The sequence below is a fragment of the Nannospalax galili genome, unplaced genomic scaffold, assembly GCF_000622305.1.
Source record: "Nannospalax galili isolate Female #2095 unplaced genomic scaffold, S.galili_v1.0 scaffold543, whole genome shotgun sequence".
NCBI classification, from domain to species: Eukaryota; Metazoa; Chordata; class Mammalia; order Rodentia; family Spalacidae; genus Nannospalax; species Nannospalax galili.
The window spans coordinates 3,461,710-3,483,473 of NW_008352270.1; the positions used below are offsets into that span (position 1 = coordinate 3,461,710).

A 21,764-nucleotide genomic window follows, 5' to 3' on the forward strand; every position below is an offset into this window, starting at 1 on the left:
AAAAGATCAGGAAGCAGTATTGGTTCCTCAGGTGTCTGGGGCCCCAAGACTAGGAATGGCGCAGGGCCCAAACTAGGAGTAGAGAATAGCGGGGGAGATGGAAGGGTGAATGTGGCTTGGGGAATCAAAGCCCGGAGGGCTGCGCTATAGACTTACCCCAAGAGGTCTGAGGATGGGAGTGCAGGCTAGGAGAGTTACCCGGTGGTGCAGGTCCCGGGAAGCAGAGAGAGGTGAGGGCGGGGCCAGGTCCAGAAGCGGTGCTCCTGGATCCCAAGAAAGGGACTAAGTTGTTCCCAAGAGGTCTGAGGATGGGAGTCTAGTTTCACCTTTTATCCTTAATGACACAGATCGTAATGGTTCCATTTTTACCTTGTCGATTACTGTACAGTTTCAACTAGTGTCTTCTGTTGATGACACTAAATATTCAATTAAAGATCATTTGTTCTAGTGACTCTTAGCACTTTGCAAAGCTGTTGGATAATTTATAGCACGTTGTATTGCTTAGATATCAGTAAATGCTAATTTTCATTTACTTAGCTATGGTCAGAGTTGTTTAAGGTCATATACAAGTACTGTTACTTAATCAATTAAATAATTCTACAATCATGAAAAAGTGGATTGTGTTCTTTCTTCTGCTTTTGAGTGATTTTTACCCTTCCCTTTCAGATGTTTCTGCTATGCCCCGTGGTACTCCATTGTATGGGCAGCCATCATGGTGGGGGGATGATGAGGTAGATGAACAAAGAGCTTTCAAGTCCAATGGTAAACCTGAAGAAAAAAATCATGAAGCTGGAACATCAGGTAAAAATACTTCAATGACTATGGTATCAAATTCATATTGAGTAAGTTCTTATAGTCCAAGCAAAAATCATTCTACTCTGAAAAATTATCTATGTAAATTTTCTTATTTTTCTCACATAAAACACTGATAATATCTTGGTAAAATCTTTTCATATTTTTCTGGTTTATGAAATTGTTAAAAATTGTAACTGATTAATGGCAAAATGGGACTTAAATTTAAGTACGTCTTAAATAATTATTAAAAAGAAGTAGACAAAAATAGTAGGTATATATGAATTACATGTGTTTACTTGATTCAGAAGCATATTTTGATCATAAAATATTTTTGTTATGTATAGAAAAATGTGTGAAATTACAACTTCCTTAAAGCCTCAGTGTGCTTAGTTTGTTGAGGTTAATTAGTAACACGATTACTGAATTCAGCAACCAAAGGAAAAAAGTAGTTCTCGGTCAGAGCCTCAGATTAGTAATTAGGAAACATTTGTTGGTGGTGTGGTTAAATGGTAACCCAAGTGTCCAGAAAATGAAGATTTCCAGGAATAAATGGAGACATCAATTATCACATAAGGTTTTTTGGAAAGAGTTCAGAACTGAAGGATGGAGCAGCTAGTTTGTGTAACAACAGCAGATAAGGATCCAGGACTGGAAGAATTAAGCACAAATACCAGGAATTAGTTTGGAAGATATACTGTATCTCCAAGGCAAGGACAAATCCTATCAGAACTCTTTCAAGTTTCCTATCTTTGACTTTATTTACACAAAATAAACATTGCACTTTTCTTAACTGGAAGATTGTAAATATTCTTTCTTTAATTACACCAGGGTCTTTAAAAAGCTGGCGTGTTTAACTAGATCTTATTGTGCCTCAGCTTTGCAGATAACTTTCCATCATTGCTTCCTGATTTCTTTAACCAATGCTTTCCTTTATGGAAAGCATGAAATATTATTTCATATGATTTCATATAACGTCAATGTAGATAACAGAGCTGCTACCAGTCATTAAATGCGAGAGAAATGTACTGGCTCCCCTCACTGAGTCCTCTCGGGGTTGTTCAGTGCAGTGTATCAGCACCAGTGCTACCTGGTCTGTCTCTGTCTTCCTGTACATAGTTTTCCCTCACATTCCAAGCTGCTACTATCCACTTTCAAGGTTATACAATACTTTGATCACATTCAACAGCAAAGAACAAAGATTCTTCTGCTTACAGAAGAATTCCCAGGAAGAAGACCTATCCCCAAAATTCTCAACACATTTCTCTTCTCATAGGTTCAGGAAAAGGTCATGGGCTTTTCTGAACCCAATCTCTGGCAAAGTATGTGAGATTATCTTTAGAATGCCTTTGCTTACCTGGAAGCCCAGTGTGGAATTATTTTTCCCTAAGGCACATGAGCAGTGTCCTAGAAAAATGGTACAATAGAATATTGAAGTTCTTTTAGGAAGCAGTTCCTTTAGGAAGGAAGAACATGAAAAAGATGAATGTTAGTCAAGATTGTTTACTTTATCTGAACTTTTTGTTCTCATTTTATCTAATGTAGCACCTACTTCTTTTGCCTGTTTCCTCTGCGCACTTTTGACCTTAAGCTTCAACTTTACTGCGGTTCACTTTGCATAGCAAATCTAAACTGATCTTTAGTTCACTATTCCAAAACAACTACAGTGACTTCCTTTTGCCTGCAAATAGATTTTCAACTTTTTAAGCCCTAGTGAGCCTCATGTCCCATTGCATTGTTTCAGTGTTCTCTCCAAGTGTAGCCCCCATAAACTGGGCTAATTGGGCTAACTGCTGCTTGTTCTCACACAGAGATATGTACAGTATAAATTACTAAATGATGCTGTACTGCTGGTATGTGATACTGTTTCATTCACTGTTCTTTTTAAGTCTCTCCATAACTAAACCATTGAGTTTCTTACTTCAAGTTCCCTATATAAGACTTTCATTTTTCACTAGAGGTATCTGCTTTGGGGGGATGGGGGTGGAGAAATCAGCCAATAGATGGTTTAGAAATCACAGATCAGTGTAACAATTCCAAGTTATGAAAATAACTGTCTGATATTGATGACTATGTAGCCATTAAAAATGTAGCCTTCCCCTCCCTCACATAAACAGCTTTGAAAGTCTGCCACACTAACTTCTAAATTACAGTGATATCTGCATATGACTGTGGTGCAGGAAATCCCTGTACCAAATACCTGAAAAACCATGACTTAGAATAATGGCTGACATTTCAGTGGTGCATTCTTTATTCACTTCTTCCAAGTGTTCATATGCATTTAATCTTCAAGGCGATATCTAAAAGTAGAAGATTCTCTTATTTTTACCCATTTGTAAATAAAAGAAATAAGGCACGGTAATGTTAATTTTCTTACCAAAGTCACTAAACGTAGCAAATAATGGTCTTGGGATGTTTGTTCTGTGTGTGTTCACATGTGTACATATGTTCACATGTCTCTGAGCACACATGTATATGTGTGGATGTGGAGGCCAGCAGTTGAAGTCAGGTGTCCTCCCCTGGCACACTTCACTTTATCAAGCAGAGTCTTATGCTGAGCTGTGAGCTCAGGTTCAACTGAGCACTGAGGTTACAGGTGAACTACCATACCTGCCTCACTTTTCTATGGGTGTTAGGGATTCTAACTCTGTTTTTCATGCACAGCAAGTACTTTATCCACTGAGTCCTCTCTCCAGCCCTCAGATTCAAACCTGACACCAACATCCATGCTCTTAACCACAAGCAGTTACAATTTCGATGATGTTTAGTCTTGTAATCACACACACACACACACACACACACACACACACACCAATTACTGTAAAAGGATATACTTCATAGGGTGTGGAGATTTAAAACAAACTCTCCAAAACAAAGACATTGAAAACTGACTACTCAATATAATACAATAAATTTCAAACTATGATATATCTGCCAGTAATTTCATCCATGTTAATGAAACAAAATCCTTTTTTTGCCCCTAGTACTAGAGCTTGAACCCAGAGCCTTGAATGTGCAAGGCAAGCATACTCACCACTGAGCTACGTCCCAGCCTTGTCTTGTTTTGTTTAGGTTTTTTCATCATTATTATTTTAAAATACTCTCCATTTGCCCAGTCTACCCTTGATCTTGCCAAATAGCTTTCACTAGTCTCAAAGTTACCATCTTACTGCCTTAGCCTCTTGAGTGGGTGGGAACACAGGTGTGTGCCACCATACCCTGTTGAAACTAAATTCCTCAGTGATTTTCACCTTGTTCGCCTCTTCTCACTGTATCTCATTTCTGTCAGATTACCAAATCACTGTCATAAACTTGGGATTTATTTTGGGTAATAAAACCTTAAATAATTTGCGTTACAGTTTTTAAGTGTTTTGTCAGATTCACCTGATTAACAGTGGAACAAGATACGTACTTGCTTTTTTCATATTGATATAAGAATGCTACTACTTCAGATTTAACCTTTTCAGATTTTTTAATTTTTTAATTTATTTTTATTTTTTGTGTATGAGTGTTAATACCTGCATGGGTATAAATGCACCTATGTCGTGTTGTGCCCACAGAAGATAGAAGAGGGCATTGGCTCCCCTGGAACTGGAGTTACAGACAGTTGTTAGCTGCTATTTGGGTGCTGGGAATCGAACCCGAGCTCTCTGCAAGAGTAGTCAGTGCTCTTAACCACTCTGTTCCAAGGGAATTTGATGCGGGAATTGCATGAGACAGGTGCACCTACACACATGCAAGCAATGCACTCATACACACAAAAAAGAGTAATATAATAATAATAAAATGTAAGATAGGGGAAGAAATGTACTGACCTGAAGTATTTTAGGAAACAAGCAGATATTGTAGACTCCATACCAAATTTGCTTAATTTGACCAATTTTTAAAACAGTGATCCTACATGTATGCATGTGGGAAGGGTAAGGACATGTGCATGTATATACGGAGGCCCCAGCTTGATTTCAGGTGTCTTCCTAGATAGCTTTCCATCATATTAATTGAGGCGGAGTCTCTTAGCGAACACACAACTCACCAGAATGGCTAGTCTGGTTAGCCAACTTTCTCTGGAGACCCACTCTGTTTGTCTTCCAGATGCTGATGCCCACCCAGCAGTTATGTGGGTGCTGGGATAAACGCTGGTCTGAACGCTTGGGTAGCAAGCATTTTAGCCACTAAAAAATAAAAAATAAGTGATTTGTGGGACTGGAGAGATGGCTCTGTGGTTAAGAGCACTGACTGCTTTTGGAGAGAACCCGGATTCAAGTCCAAACACTCACATAGCACTAACGACAGTCCTAACTCCAGTTCCAGGGAATCTGACACCTTTTTCTGACCTTCGCAGGCATTGCACAACACGGTGCACTTACATACATGTAAATAATACATTCATACACATAAAGTAAAAATAATAATTTTTTTTAAAATAAGTGATTTGCGCCAGGGGTGGTGGCGCATGCCTTTAATCCCAGCAGTCGGGAGGCTGAGGCAGGTGGATCTCTGTGATCTTGAGGCTGGTCTACATAGTGAGTTCCAGGCCATCTGGGGCTACAGGGAGACCCTGTCTCAAAAAGACCAAAAAAAAAAGTGATTTGCAAGCAGAAAATATAGTTCCATGGTGGAATGCTTGCCCTAGCATGTGTAAGACTCTGGATTTGCTCCCTAGGCACAATTGTACCACCACTACCACACCCCAAAATACTATTTTAAAAATGTGCTTCTTGGGTACTGATTTTTAAAATTTAAAAGCTCAGTATTTTGTAGGGACTATGAGCATTCAAGAAAAAAGATGTTCTTCATCATTTTTTAAAGGCCCCTTTCTGGGTCCTTGTGAATCTGGAATCTCCAGATAACTTACCATGCTGCCAAAAAAAAAAAAAAAGCACAATCTAATTCTGTAGAATAAGCTATGGTAATTACTTTGGTATGAATATTGTGTAAGGGAGCTATGTCTACAGTTTAGCAGTATCTTTGTTCTGTGTGCTAACTTGGTCTCAACATTTCAATGTTACATGTGGGGCTGGAAAGATGGCTCAGCAGTTAAGCGCACTGTCTCCTCTTGCGAAGGATCCAGTTCAGATCCCAGCACCTACATAGCAGCTAACAACTGTCTGTAACTCCATTTCCAGGGGATCCAATGCCCTCCTCTGTCTTCTTCAGGCACTGCACAACATGGGTGCACTTACATACAGGCAATACCAGTGTTCTAAAAGGACCGTACTTCATCTGTTTTTATCTTCAGGGAAATGAATCTCTCTTCACATTCTGAATTTTCCACATGGTTGAGCTTTTCAAACAAAAAACAATGGAGTTTTGTTTTTGTTTTTGTTTTTCCAAGTTAAACCAATTACCAAATTATTGTGAAATGCACAATAATTTAGCTTAAAGAAAGCTAAGAACATAGATTTTTTTCCTCTGTTACTCAGAATCGTTGTTATGTAAGTTACCTTACAGCTATGTCCTCAGGATCCTTTCAAGTTTGTTAAAACTGCTCTAGGCACCAAATGGTGCTGGTGCGATGATTCAAAGGCCATGTGTCTGCTCTTCGTTTTTGTCTTACCTTTGTCACCTGGTGTAGTCATAGTTTCCCCTAAAGTTTTGCATTTTTATTAATAAGCAGTAAATTAAAAAAAATAATTTTTACTCTGAAAGTTGTTATTCTTAAATATTCTTAAATATTCTCTTTGCCTTCTGCGTAGATTTTTTGACAATTTATAATGATGATTATGATTGTTCTAATTTTTGTAATGGAGCCAGATGCCTTCAATATTATATTGTACACATTTGATTTGATTATAGAATGTTACCACCTCATTCTTCTAATCATAAAAGTAGAAAATTTCATGAAAAACTTATATTCAATTCTAGTACCTGATGAATTGTACCAAGATTTAATATTTGAAGGTACGTCAGCAGAGTAAATACTTTACACAATTAGAAAATAATTCATACCAGCTTAGTTTGCCTGCATTGCCTTTTCTTCCTAGTAAATTGTTACTGATTTTCTATGACTCAGTTTGAAAACAGAGTTGATATTTAACCCTTAGGGAAATATATTTCACTTTAATTTATTCTCAATAGTAGACCATCTTGACAATACTTTCATTTTTTTCAACCGAGGATCAATTTGATCTTTACATTTTCCTTGTGTATTTGTACAATAATACATATTCAAGGTATTGTAGTTGTCATTTTCATTTGTATACCTTTGTATATTTATTGATGAAGTCATCTATTTTCATATCTTTCCATAGTGTTTTAAGTAATGGGAGAATAGTGATCCCTATTTGCTTTCTTTTTTGCCACGTTTTGTTATTAATCTGAAACGTTCAATTCAGCTTTCTTCTAAGTACTTTTTGGCAGCTGGCACATCTGCTATATATTAATGCAAGCTAAGTCTCTTCTAGACTTACTGGCTGGCAACAAACAACTCTACTTTCATATTATTTCTTTCGTACTGTTGCTTGGCGCCCATGCTACAAGCAAACCACATACTTTATCTTTAACCACTCTTTTATCATATAAAATGGGTCTGTCTTCTTCCAAGGATCACACATCAGTAATACCAGTTTTGTCCTAAAAAAAAAAAGGGGGTCTCTGAATATAATGATAGAGAATGGTAAGTGGAATCTGCTTCCAAAGAATCACTTACATACTTCATGTTTTCATCCTCATAGTCTCTATTAGAGCACCACATTTGTTTTCAGATGTTTCAAACAGCTCATCCTGCTGACTTGGTGAGGAAAAATTTACACTTTTTCTATCCTTTTTATATGTGTATACATCTGTATATGTATATATATAGACAAATACATATATATATATATCTCTATCCATGTTGGAATTTATGGCCCTATCCACGCAAGATCCCTCTTACCTGCTTTGCTATCCTTTGCCATTTCTGCTACTCATCTTGTATCTCTTGTTGGTGATTGAATAATACTCAAGATTCTTTCATCTTTGAGACACTTTTTTCTCTGGTATAAGTGCCACTGATTTTCATCCAGACTATGATCTGTCTCTAATTCTCAAAGTGATGTGAATGGTCATTATCATTGACCCTCAAATCCTAGAAGCTCCCAAATATTTTGAATTCTCTCTCATTTTTCTCATTAGGGTACAGCGTAGATGCCAAGCAAGTTGAGGAACAGTCTGCAGCAGCAAATGAAGAAGTACTTTTTCCTTTCTGTAGGGAACCAAGTTATTTTGAAATCCCTACAAAAGAATTTCAACAGCCATCACAAATAGCAGAGAGCACTATTCATGAAATCCCAACCAAGGACACACCAAGTTCCCATACAGCAGGTGCAGGGCATGCTTCATTTACCATTGAATTTGATGACAGTACCCCAGGAAAAGTAACTATTAGAGACCATGTGACAAAATTTACTTCTGATCAGCGCCACAAGTCAAAGAAGTCCTCTCCTGGAACTCAAGACTTGCCTGGAATTCAGACAGGAATGATGGCACCGGAAAACAAAGTAGCTGACTGGCTAGCTCAAAACAATCCCCCTCAGATGGTATGGGAACGGACAGAAGAGGACTCCAAAAGTATTAAAAGTGATGTTCCAGTGTATTTGAAAAGGTTGAAAGGTAAAGTAAATTTCAGAAATTCCTATTGTGTCACAAAGGAAATTTAGTCTCCAAAGTTACCAAACTACATTTAGATAATTATACAGTAGAAAACATCTGCTTTTTCAAAATTTACATTTAATTGTCAAGCTCTAAAGCATACGCCCTGCTCATGACCAGATTATTCATTCAAGATAGTCTTTCTTCATTTTCTTGCCAAAACCACATTGCTTTTACTGGATTTTTATTTATGTCATTAAATGTTATTTTTCCTGTGGTAATAAAAGTTTATTCATTTCACAAGTAGACTGCTCTAGAAAATAATTTCCATCATTTTCTTGATTTAAAGAAGATATATATACAGTTCTTTATCATGCTTTGAGTAAAGTAGCATATCTTGATGTTGAGAACAAATTTAAGCTATTTGATGTAGGCTAAAAGTTCCATTTAGATAATATAGTCACATTATTAATGGAATATTTTGGAACTGCAAACTATTTTTAGAAGTTACAAAACAAGTTTTCACATACTTACTAGATGTCCATTAATCTAAATAAATCTAAATTTTCTTGCTATCAAGAGTACAAAAATTATAATTTAATGTTCATTTATGAGCATTAGTCTTACATTATATGTTACTTATTATATATGATTTATTAGTACAACACTTGACCAAAATTATTAAAATTTTTATATATGTATATTGATTATATCAGCTGATCGGTTTTTTCCCCAATGGTTTTACCAACTAAATTTATTTTGAAATTTGTTTTACTGTCTTGTATTTAATATGTTATCAATAAGGAAATGATACTGAACAAATTATGATTATCTGTGAATCTCACCATTCTGTGGCTTTATTAGGAGCTAATTCACTCTATAGGAATACTCACTGAGGTCAAGGACCATATGTGGCATTCTCTCTTTCTTAGCACTTCTTCTGGGACCTCTCCATATGTGATATGATTGGTTTCGAGCATTCATTAACTTATGCCTGAACTTCTGGTCAAGTAATGAAGAAATAATAATATATACTTATTTCTAATTTGCTCCTAAGACATCTCAGTATAGTCAGATCATGTGATTACCCTAAGCCTTTATTGGTACCTATTACAATATTCAGTTATATTCATCAGCAGTTACCTGACATAGGGACTTTTGAGATGTAATTGTGGTCTTTTTACTCATACTATATAATTTTATACACAATTAAGATATATATGCATATGTAGGTTAGAGTTCACAAATAAAAAGCCTGCATTTTTTTAACTCAGTGCCTTCATTTTATCTTTTTTTAATTTTTACAAAAATTTTATTGGAGTTTCATACATGCATATAAGGTGTTTTAATCAAATCCATGCCCACTCCCTCCCCTCTGAAGAGGTAACCCTAAAACCTTTTAAGGATTAGATACAAGCTCCCAAATACTTTTGACATTTTTGGCCTTGGAACAGAGTATGTTGCTAAAAGGCCCAAGGACATTTTGACTTTTAGCCAAGAAACTGGCTACATTTTTGGGGGTCTTTTTACCCTAACTGCCTAGCCAATTCCTACCTCCTATTCTTAATCACGCCATCCTCTGAAGGGGTACTCAAATTGCCAATAGGGAATAGGGACACCGAGCACTCTGAAAGCCTGCATTTTTAACCCCAACACTTGGAAGGCATAGGCAGGCAGATCTCAGATCAAGACCAGCCTGGTCTGGTCTACATAGCAAGTTCCAAGCTAGTTGGAGCTATAGGGAGACCTTGTCTCAAGAAAGAAAAAAGAAGAAAAAAACACATTTATAAATTGTAATCATTAATATGAATTGGATAAATAATACTCATTCTAGGATAATACAGGAGATAGCATGTACCTTGAAAATTTGTTAAGTCTTCTTAAAACCCTTACTCTTAGCCAGGCATGGTAGCCCACGCCTTTAATCTTAGCACTCAGGAGACAGAGGCCAGCCTGGTCTACATAGTGAGTTCCAGGACAGCTGGGGCTATAGGGAGACCCTGTCTCAAAAAGACCGAAGAAAAAAAAAGACTCATACTCTTACTAAATATACAAAGATCGTGCTGAAAAGATCCTTCAGGAAGGAACCATTTAAAAATCTTTGTTGGGAGACTTGTGGAGATGGCTCAGTGGTTAAGAGCACTGACTAATCTTGCAGAGGCCCCAGGTTTGAATCCCAGTACCCACATGGCAGCTATCAACAGTCCATAACTCCAGTTTCAGGGAGCCCGACGCCCTCTTCTGTCCTCCTTGGCCATTCCACAACACAGGTGCACTTAGATACATGGAGTCAATACACTCATACACACAAAATAAATAAAAATCTTGATTGAATCCTTTCATAGCAGTCATTTTACTCATTCTAATAGATTTCTGTATTTGCTGTTAATTGCCCTCTTTTTTTTTTTTTCTTTTTGGTCTTTTTGAAACAAGGTCTCTGTGTAGCCCCAGCTGTCCTAGAGCTCACTATGTAGACCAGGCTGGCCTTGAACTCACAGAGATCCGCCTGCCTCTGCCTCCCAAGTGCTGGGATTAAAGGCGTGCGCCACCATGCCTGGCTTAAACCCTCATTTTTAATACATTTTGTTCTTCTCCAAGCCTCTTTCTAAGCCTCATCACATACAGAAGCATTAGTATCCACATGAGCATTGTATCTCTACAGTAGTCAGTAGGTAGTATAACACTTTACCAGAAATTAGCTGGGCATGGCAGCCTGGTCTACAGGCTGGCTGGGGCTAAGGAGACCCTGTCCAAAAAAAAAAGCCTTGGCTAGAAATTAGACACATTTCTGTTGCCCTTTGAAGTTGACTCTAGGTAAGCATATTCCCTTATGGTGGCACTACTGGGAACTTTACTTTTACATTTGCTGTTTTATAAGCCATCCAAACAAAACAACAACAAAAAAAAACTCTTTCACAGGAATAACTCACTTTGTATCTTAAACATATCCATCTTATTTCTTCATATGTATTTAAAAGTGACATTTGACTTTTCTCCAAAAATCAAAGCTGCTATCATTAGATGATTTACTACTATTTAAGTTATCAAAAGGGTACATTCAGATTCTAAATAAATGTAATTACATATTAGTAACAATTTTATGAAACCTAGACTTTTAGCAAATGCTAAAATCAGTTTAATAATTGTAGGTAGGTAGATAGATAGATGGATAGGTAGGTAGATAGATAGATAGATAGATAGATAGATAGATAGATGGTAGATAGATAGATGATGGATGGAAGGATAGATGGATAGGTAGATAGATGATGGATGGATGGATATATGTATAGGTAGGTAGATAGATGATGGATGCATGGATAGATGCATAGGATAGATAGATAGATAGATAGATAGATAGATAGATAGATAGATGTCTTGCTCCTACAAGAGTAAAGTGCACGCGCTTTGGGACAGTGAGGAAAATAATGTTCACAAAGCCCATACACTTTCACCCTTTAGGAGAGTTGCAGCTGCTTTTAGCTACAGCTTCTCACTAAGGACAGCTAACCTAATATAAGAAATCATAAACTTCAGTATATTTAGGCATGGTTAATGATAGGCAGAGAGGAAGAGAAACCTGTTAAGGAGAATTAGTGATGTTTTGTTGAGTAAACACAGAAGATTGCAGCTCTGATCAGATGGCTCACCACCTTGCCTTGTGTCACATACAAATGCTAGAAGGAATAGCAATTACAGGAAAGATAGGAAAATGGTCATCTTCATTAAAACATTTGAATATTAGTCTGTTTCAAGTTATTTGGTCTTATTATATAGGAAATTAGAGTTTGTTCTTTTTGAACCTTAGCAAACTGAATTCTTACTCAGTTGTCTTACTCAGCACGAGTGAAACAGCTTGTAAAGAGTGTTATAGTGAAAATCGCATTTGAACTAGCAAATGTTAGTTTTGCTTTTCATCTGCTATACGTGATTCCTAGATCATTATCAGTGGCCAGGATTCTATTAATTAAGCACTTTTTTTTTCTTTTCTGATTGTGTTTTAGATGGTTAATAATTTGAGGGGTTTTGTATTTGTCATGTTTGATTTCTGTATGAATCACTGTCACTTTGATAGGAATGCCACCCACCTCCCATTTCTCCTCCTAGACTTTTTCAAGACACCCTTCCTTTCTTCTTTGCTCTTCTCATTTCTTCTATACGTCACATTTTGCAGGTTACTCTCTTACGTTAAATTGTTACCACTGTTGGTCATTTATAAATCCATTAGAAACAAGAAGTGAGCGTGAAAAAAATGGTTTTCCTTAGGCATACATCTCTCCTCCACTCATACACCTCATCAGGCTTTCTGATCATTCTCTTGTTGGAAAGCACATTATTTAGAAGGGTCACATTAAAGTACACAGCTCAGAAATACTTAAAGATTACTTCTGCCAGATTGGAATATGCCAATGTTTAACTTCCAAAGAATTTAAAACCTGATTCCCTCTCAAACATGCATAGAATAACTATTGACTTTACAATAATTTAGTGTAGTAATAATAAAATAACATTCAATTATTCTGATATACTTATCTTGACTTTTCAATAATTTGATGTAGTAATAATACAATAATTATTTGATTATTGTAATACGCTTATCTAGGTAGAGAATTTTTTTTTTTTTTGGTCATTTTGAGACGGTCTCCCTGTAGCCCCAGCTGTCCTGGAACTTACTATGTAGACCAGGCTGGCCTTGAACTCACAGAGTTCTGCCTGCCTCTGCCTCCCGAGTGCTGGGATTAAAGGCGTGCGCCACCATGCCCGGCGAGAAATTTTTTAAATAAGCAAAAAAAAATCAAGTAATTTTTATAATGTTATTCCCAGTCCCTAACAAAACTCTTAAGAATTAATTACCTATATGTTGGTTTTTACTTGCTCTGATAATAGAGAAACCTTTGTTTGGAAACTGTTTTTTCAAAGTTCAACTACATTCTAATGTTTGGAAAAATGGTTTTCCTTAGGCATACATCTCTAATGTGACTATATGTATGCTTTAAGGACCTGATATCTGCTTTTATTTAGCACCATGTTATTTGCACAGTAGGGTAGGTGCTTAATTGAAAGGATGTCGTGGCTTTCCTTTTTCTTTGATAGGATTTTTAGCATCCTTTAACTCTTTGAACTACAAATTTTTTGAGCCTTGTCATAAATTAGGTTATACTCCATTTTTTATGCCATTTGTGTTCTCTGTTTAATAAGCATTTCAGTTGCCCCTACCTTTTTTCATCTCTGTGTTAGAATCAGGTGATTTTTTTGTTTGTTTGTTTTTATTGCTACCAAAAGTTGAAGATTCAAAGACAAAATTAACATGTATTGTACTTACAAATATAAACTATGACAGATGGTGGAACACTGCTTATCTTTTGAGGCACTCATGAATCTTTATAAAGTTAGGATTTAGAGAAATTCATCCCGTTCAGTTGTTTCTGAAGGACTTCCTTGTTGCTTGATAAAATTTGAATGTAACCATTGCATTTGAGGAAGTTTGCAGAGCCTGTTACTGAAAAGAACATATGACTTTGGGTTAGGAAGGGGGAGGATGTCAAAACAAATAGCACTTTTGTATGTACTTCTAATTTTCTACATTGATTTTTTTTTCTTCTCTATTATGTGATTTCTTTTTTGTGTCCAGGAAATAAACACGATGATGGTACACAGAGCGATTCAGAGAATGCTGGGGCGCACAGGCGCTGTAGCAAGCGTGCAACTCTTGAGGAACATTTACGACGCCATCACTCAGAACAGAAAAAGAAGGTCCAGTCTACTGAAAAGCATCAAGACCAAGCTGTTGTAAGTCAAACTGCTTTTATGATTAAATTCTTTGATGAAGACCATTCCAGAAAAAGAAGGTTATATTCTTTTACTCAAAGTACAGGAATCTTATGTCAGGAAGCTACTTTCTCAGCACCACATACAAAACTTGAAAAAGCAAAATCTCCAACAGCAGATGCCAAAGTGGTTTCTTTGTCTTTACAGACTAGCTCTGCGCATCACAGAGGGGGGCATGGTGTTCCACATGGGAAATTGTTAAAACAGAAATCAGAGGAGCCATCGGTGCCAATACCCTTCCTACAAACTGCATTATTAAGAAGTTCAGGGAGTCTTGGGCACAGACCAAGCCAGGAGATGGATAAAATGTTAAAAAATCAAGCTACTTCTGCTCCTTCAGAAAAGGATAATGATGATGACCAAAGTGACAAGGGTACTTATACCATTGAGTTAGAGAATCCCAACAGTGAGGAGGTGGAAGCAAGAAAAATGATTGACAAGGTAAATAACTGAAATTTGGGTATGATGTTAGTTGTGTGGGGATTTTGACTATTGGATATTATTGGAGAGTCGATATGAAATGTTTTCATGTAGTTGGTGGTATTGGATTAGGGTTTTGTTAGGCAGTTGGAAAACTTTAAAACCAAAATGTTTTCTGCTTTCGTTTTGCTTATATTCTGAATGTGCCTGAGTTTCATAGGTTAGGTACTATACATTTAAAGTATTTGGGCCTTCTAAAGGTGTATAAATTTGATTGACTTTAAAAATTAGTATGGTTTGGACTTTGTCATTTTGCATTTATTTATGTCAAAACTGAACAAAGTAGATTGCACTAACTCTATTAACATAAATATAAATGTGAACAGGTTTTCTGCCCAGTTTCACTTTGGAAGCAGATGAAAAGCATGCACTATAATTAATTTGTCCATGTTTTCTTTTTTCCTCTTTGCTGTTCTGTCTCTTTCTTGGTGATATCAGAACAAAGTCAGTTTTTATGTATTTTGTTCTTTTTAGCCAGGCTTATTCCAAGTCATAATGAATACCTACATTTCAGGTATTTATTTCTTTGTTCTGATTAATGTATCTGATGATTGTTGTATGATCTAAAACATCTCAGTTTTGTGGTGAAAGTAGATGGTTGACTTTAGATCAACTATTTATTTTACCTCCTAGAAAATAGCAAACATTAATCCCTTGTTTATATTCTTGTTACTCAAAATGTTTTCATGAGTGAGCAACCTTGACATCACTTAGGAGGCCAGCCAAACATATTAAATCAGAATCTATATAAAAACAAAATAGCCCGGCAATTTCTGTGTGCATTAATGTTTGGAATGCACTAGCTTAGGAATGAATGGTTTGTCAGGGAGTGGGCCAGATACCTAATCATTTGGGATGCAGGAAAAAAATATTAGGACTTATGTTCACTTTTAATTCTAAATATAATTTCCAAACATAACACGTATTGATCAAATGATCAAATTATTTTGCTGTAGAGTGACACAAATGTAGACTTTTAGAGACCCACTAGTCTGGGAAATAAGTGTTATGTAATCAATATTTTATAGTTGTTAAAAGAGAAATATAGGATTTAAAAAGCAGTAGATATTTCCCCCTTTTTTTCATTAAAGGATTATTTTATAGTCGTGGTTATTTAACAATAGTTCAGAAGATGGCTGCTTGCAGCAAACATGCCTGGGATTAAGTGTATAAACTCTGCGTGTACTAGTATATGCGTTAAAGTATATTAGCCTCCTTACGCTTTAGTGTCATTTATATGTAAAGTGGAGAGATGCTTTATAGGTGTAGTGAGAATTCAAAAACACACAGTAGACTTCTCATAATGTCGACCATGAGAGTCCTATGATGATTAGCTTGGGTTATTATTATTTATATTAGTAACTTCCATATATGAAGTGGAAGTTCTTTGTCCAAAGTCCTGGCATGTCCTAGAAAATTCTTTGAGCACTGACAGGGTTAACTGTGAAACAATGGGACATTACAGTACAAGGGACCAGCCTTGCCAAGACAAACAAGCCAAGAAAAAAAAAAAAGACATTTCTGTAAATGGGCCTCCTTGAGAAACTGCTTGGCATTGAGGGGATCAAAGAATCTGGTTTATACTTACTGCACAAAATTACCCTAAGCATCAGTTTTCATTTTCAAGGAGTGTCCCATATTTAAGAAAAAGTTATATGATCACTTTCAGAATTGAGAAACCCTAGATGTTTGAGCAAGGTTCATTGTAAAGCAATAATAGCATCATGTGACTAGTTAATTCAGCCACTCTTCATTTGTATAAACTAGAAAACTGAAAACCATTTGGAGAAAATAAGGGTCACTGGATTGTCCTGTGACTGTCAAGAGTAAGAGAACTGAGATTCTAGTAGGTATAGTTAAAAGTAGAAGCCAGAGTAAAGCTTATTAAAGTCAGTCTCTGGGAGAAAAAACATAGCGAGCCGGGAATCAGAACTCTGAGTGAGATGAAGTGACCTGTGGATGCAGAGAAAGCAGGCCAAGAGGAGACAGTCTGAGGCATAAGCATTACTTGGGAAGAGCCTGAGTAGCTAATAGGCATCATATTGAATTGTCTGGATTAGCTCCATCATCTATTTTCCTCTTTTGAGGTTTGAGTGTGAGGAATGGAACTTGTAACATCTGTTCTACTTAACTGTTTGTGGTTCCTAAAACTTTGATGTGAGCTCTTTGTCACTCCATGAATTTAAGAAGTAGCTGATGCCATTTGTACTGTGCCAGACTTTGTATGAAGAAAGGATTTCTCACATTGAAAAGACTATTCTTCCCCTCAAGAAATGAGTATACAGTGGGATATAAATACAGATAAATTTAAAACAGTATGTTGAATGCTTTGAGAGGTGTAATGTGTTGAAGGGGTGTAAAAATGTCCGAAAGGTAAGGTCGTCTCGGGTTAAGCATCCTTTCATCAGAGAAGGCTTTCATTACCCAGCCTAAACTCACCACTGCTGCCCTTCCCTTTTAATATTAAGCATTATCACAACTTTACTAGTTCTGTGTTTGTTTCCTTACTTCCCCTACAGAAGAAAGAGAATTATAAGCCCTATGGCTAAAGGAACTTAGTATCAGCATATTGAATACGCTCAATGAATACCAGATTTAACTTGGCAGCTAAATTAGTTTTCAACATGTGTAATACAACCTCATAATAGTTATAGCAGGGGCAGAATTTTCAAAAACTATAGACTAGTCTTCAAAGCATGGGAGCAAGTCGGACTTGCTCAGAGAACTACAATTACCTTTGGAGAGAGGGAATTACGTACATACTGAAGCCCCTTGTTTATCATATTAAGGACTTTAGTCCCTTGTTTTAATGCTTCAGGCTTGTGTGTATGTGTAGGGAGTGGGAGTTTGTGTGCCAGACACACATGTGGAGGTCAAAGGACAACTTGGAAGTGGCCATTCTCTTCTCCCACAATGAGGGTCCCAGAGATGGAACTCAGGTGGTCAGGTTTGGTGGTCCCTATCCACTGAGCCATCTCGCTGGCCCTGAAAACTTTTGAGTAGGGCAGTGACCAATCACTGTCAGAACTACAAAATATGGGTTGAAGTTGGAAAGGCCAGAAATAGGGAAAGCTGCTTAAAAGCTGCTGTTATGTCATTTGGTCATTTGCTTATAGCTCTCTGAATCTTAAAGCAAGAGATCTTGGCTAAGAATACAGACTAGGGATTATAAGAGAACAAAGGATGGTTGAGTACAGAGTAAGGAGAGATAACCAAAGAATAGGTAGAGCCAAAGGAGACAGAATAAGAGCACCAACCTTGGTAGACAAAGGAATATAGTAGAAAAGGAACCAAGGAGATACATTGTCATATAGGAATCAAAACAGTGTCAAAATGTGTAAGTATTTGGTAAGAACCAAATGCCTTTTTAGTTTTCCCCAAAATACATTGTATCCTGAGTCTAAAGATAAACAGAACATGTGTTTCCATCTTTCCTCAGTTGTGGTCAGTTAAAAATAAGATTTCTTTAAAGAGATGACCAAGCCAAAATGCTGTTTGCTTGATTTTCTATGTTCAGTTAAAAATTCTGAGATACCCTCCTCTCTAATGCGTAAATTATGAGATTACTGCATTTTGGTTTGTTTTTGTTCTGTGTCTGTCAATAGATAACACCACATTGACCTTTTGTAATCTTCCTGATGTTTATAGACTTCTTAAAGTTTATGCCTAAGCTTACATAGAAATACATTATTTATTGCTTGACTCAAAGTAAGCCATCTCCCACTGTAATAATGGTAATGATCTCCCCAATCCCTCCGCACCTTGACCTCTGTGATGGTACCTTCCCAGAGAACCAGTCAGGTAGCAGTTTCTTCTTCCACTACACCATCTTGCCAGGGCTACTGCTTCCTAGCCTTCCCGGCTAAATGGAAAACCTTGCTGTGAGAATAGGAAGATAATAAACAGTAAATGAACAATAAAAAATATAGATGATTGTAATGGGCTTTTCAAAGTAGTATTTCTCCTCTTAAATTTCATACCATAGTGCCTCTGCCAGATGTTTTCTTCTCCTTTTTATTTTTGTCCTTTGTTGTCAGTATACCTTCCCTTAAATCCCTGTTATTAGCATATTCTCTTCTGTCAGAAAGAGGTCAGGGATAGTTCTATGCCAGCAAGTATCAGGAAAGAATCCAGAGTCAGAAGCACTATAACAGGACTAAAAACTCAGCATATAGAACATATAGGAGGTGAGTCAGAAGGCCCAAGGAAAGCAGTGGATCCTGGAATGGCAGCATTAGTGTAAAGCCAAGGGTGGCAATGCACATCTGTAACCCCAGGGCAGGGGGTGGCAGAAACAGGAGGATACCTGAAGTTCAGTGGTAGGTAATCTAAATGAGCTAATGAGAAGACCCTGTCTCAAAAAATAAGGTGGAACAAGATCTAAGAAAACACCAGACATCAACCTCTGGCCTTCACGTGTATGCACACACATGTGCATACAAGCATACACATGCACACGCACACACACACACACACACACACACAAATTTGTGTCAAGGCCAAACAGATATATAGACAGACTGAAGGCCACTCATAAATCCAGATGTGTATGGGAACTAAAAGAGTAATTCAGATAAAAGCCTTGAACAATAATAGATCTTCATATAGAGTTAGCATTTTGATTTTTGATGATCACTTATTTTTCTCTTTGCTAGATTTTATTTTTCAATTTTTACCAGGCATATGTACTTTTGATCTAATTCTCAACCCTTTTTAACTATTTCCATTTCCTTCTCAGGCATAAGATACTATTCTACTATGTTAATTTTCAAAGCTACCTGAGGGAACGCTTACTTCTCCATTAAAAGTCTAATTTTAATAGATTTGCTCCATTTCCTTATGTTATTATATGAAGATTTCATTTATTTTTCCGCTTGAAGGACTTTCCATTTTCCTGTAAGCTCTTGAGTTCTTGGCCAGCCTGTCTCCTCATAATTCACCTTATTTGTTCTTTCAGTTCTTTTTTTTTTCATTTTATATATATATAACATAGTTTGCCATTTTCAGCATTTTAAATGTATATTTCAGTGTTTTAAATACAGTCATAACGTACAACTGTGAGTACCATTGATTTCCATAACTCATTTTTGTCCAGCTAAAGAAATTCCATTCTTATAATAACTTTAAAGAGTCTTTACCTGACCTCCCTAAAGTAGCTCCAGCATTCCACCTCTTGTATCTTTCCATCAGAGTACTATGTTCTGTTTTCTCTATAGAAGTTAGCCTCTATCTAATTTACTTCCTGTCTGCCATCTTTACAATGAACTTTCTTGTTTGTGGTAGACTATAAGTATCTTTTGAAAACATAAATGAGAAATAAATGAGAAATAAAAGGTTTGATATGCTTTTATTTTATTTGTTTATATATGAATATATATAAGCTTATTTATTTCAGTGTATTTTGGTTAAATCCAGCAAGGTCCCCACAAAATTTTCCTGTATTTTTTTTTCTCTGAAACTAGTTTATATCTTGATCCCAAAATAGTGTGTTAAAATGTGCAATTTAAAACTTGTCTGCTATAAGCTTAGTTCTGATAATAGTATGTTAAGTACAGATGAGTGGAAATTGGGTCAGAAGAAAAAAGAAATGTATGAATTTCAGTAAAATTGCCTGTGTAGTAGAAGTGAAGAGTGCCTCCCAATAGCTAACACCACCAGCTTAAAAACGTGCTTGGGACAAAGATAGGAGAAAATGGTCATAGATAAGCATCCAGATTTTAGGGGGCCCATTAACAATATGGAGAAATTGGAAGTTTCTTTTCTATGAATTTAAAGATAATTATTTTAAAATACATTAGTGAAATTACATTGGTTAAGAAAGTGGCAGCAGTGGGTTTTTCCCTAGGGTCTATGGCCTCTCCAACTATAAAAACCTGGCTATGTTTACAGTGCCCTGCATGGATTCCCTATCAAGTGGACCTTAAGTTCAGCTAAACAGTTGTTGGTTACCGCTAAGATAAAAATGCCACTGTTATACCAATAGAAATTTTGCTGGGCCAGTCATGGTTTTTTTGGTTCATAGACTTTACAGCTAGGTAAACCATTGGTTGATTTTTCTCTCTTTGCAAGTTATATAGTACTTTTTTGATACTATGAGAGCTAGTCTTCTGGGAGGAGGCTTCCAGGTCTGTTCCAGTTCACTTGCTCCAGGTCTTTTGTCAGAAGCAGGTTGTGTTGATATCTTCAGCAGTTCTGGGAGACAAGGGCTGTGGCAATAGCCAGTATTATTTTGGGACTCTCTTGAACTACCCTGACCAACAACTTGAAGGGAGATTTCTCTTGTCTGGTTTGAGTTTACATGGGTCTTGTGTATGATGTCACCATTGCTGTAAGTTCATATGAGCAAGTTCCCAGAAGCCTGGAAGACTCTGTTTCCTTGTGATCATTCACCACCCATGGCTCTTAGGTCTTTCTGCCCTCTCTTCCACAATGTTCCCTGAGCCCTGGGTGGCAGAGGTCTAATATGAGAGTCCTATCCAGGGATACATGCTCTACATTCCCTTACTTTCTACATTTTAGCCAGTTGTGGCTTTCTGTGTTAATCACCATCAGTTGCATGAGGAAGCTTCATTAGTGACAGTTGAAAGATATATCAATATTCTTTCTGCCCCCTGTTCCACTAAGTTCCCTGAGCCTTAGGTGTAGAGGTTATATTGTAGATGTGTCACTTAGGGCTGGGCACCTCACAGACACTTATTCTCTGCATTTGATCAGTTGTGGAACTATGTAATAGTCTCTGTCTGAGGTAAAAAGAAGCTTGTTCAATGAGTGGTAAGAGATTACTTGTCAGGCTGACCCAGAGATCTCAGGTGGGATGAGCAGGAGGGGTTCTAGGCCCAAGGTAGGGGTGGGGACAGCTTGGGGAGTGGGGAGAGTAACCAGCTATGCAAAGTAGATGTGAGACCTGGAGTAGCTAGAATTGAGAAAATGAAATCTGAATTTCAACTGATTTGGACTTTTTCAGTGCTGGGCCTCATATTAGGCATACACTCTGCCAGTAAGCTCACCCCCAATCGAAAATAATTTTAGTTAAATTAAGGATTATTGCTACGAAATTCTTATTTTGTCCTACATTTGGTATTATTTTTTTTTTCTTT

General features: G+C 36.8%; 1 protein-coding gene across 8 annotated transcripts in view; it reads left to right on the forward strand.

The window, feature by feature from the left end:
• Nucleotides 1-21,764, forward strand: part of Cep170 (centrosomal protein 170) — a 167,526-nt gene that overhangs the window by 68,381 nt on the left and 77,381 nt on the right. For 5 of the 8 annotated variants that reach the window (XM_029554100.1, XM_008849168.3, XM_008849165.3 and 2 more), the window contains exons 7-10: nt 667-801; nt 7,906-8,382; nt 13,991-14,148; nt 14,335-14,628. In XM_029554100.1, the coding sequence (XP_029409960.1) occupies nt 667-801; nt 7,906-8,382; nt 13,991-14,148; nt 14,335-14,628 (1,064 nt within the window). The remainder of the gene's footprint in view (nt 1-666; nt 802-7,905; nt 8,383-13,990; nt 14,149-14,334; nt 14,629-21,764) is intronic. The other 3 variants (XM_008849171.2, XM_008849172.2, XM_008849169.3) reach the window with 1 other exon arrangement.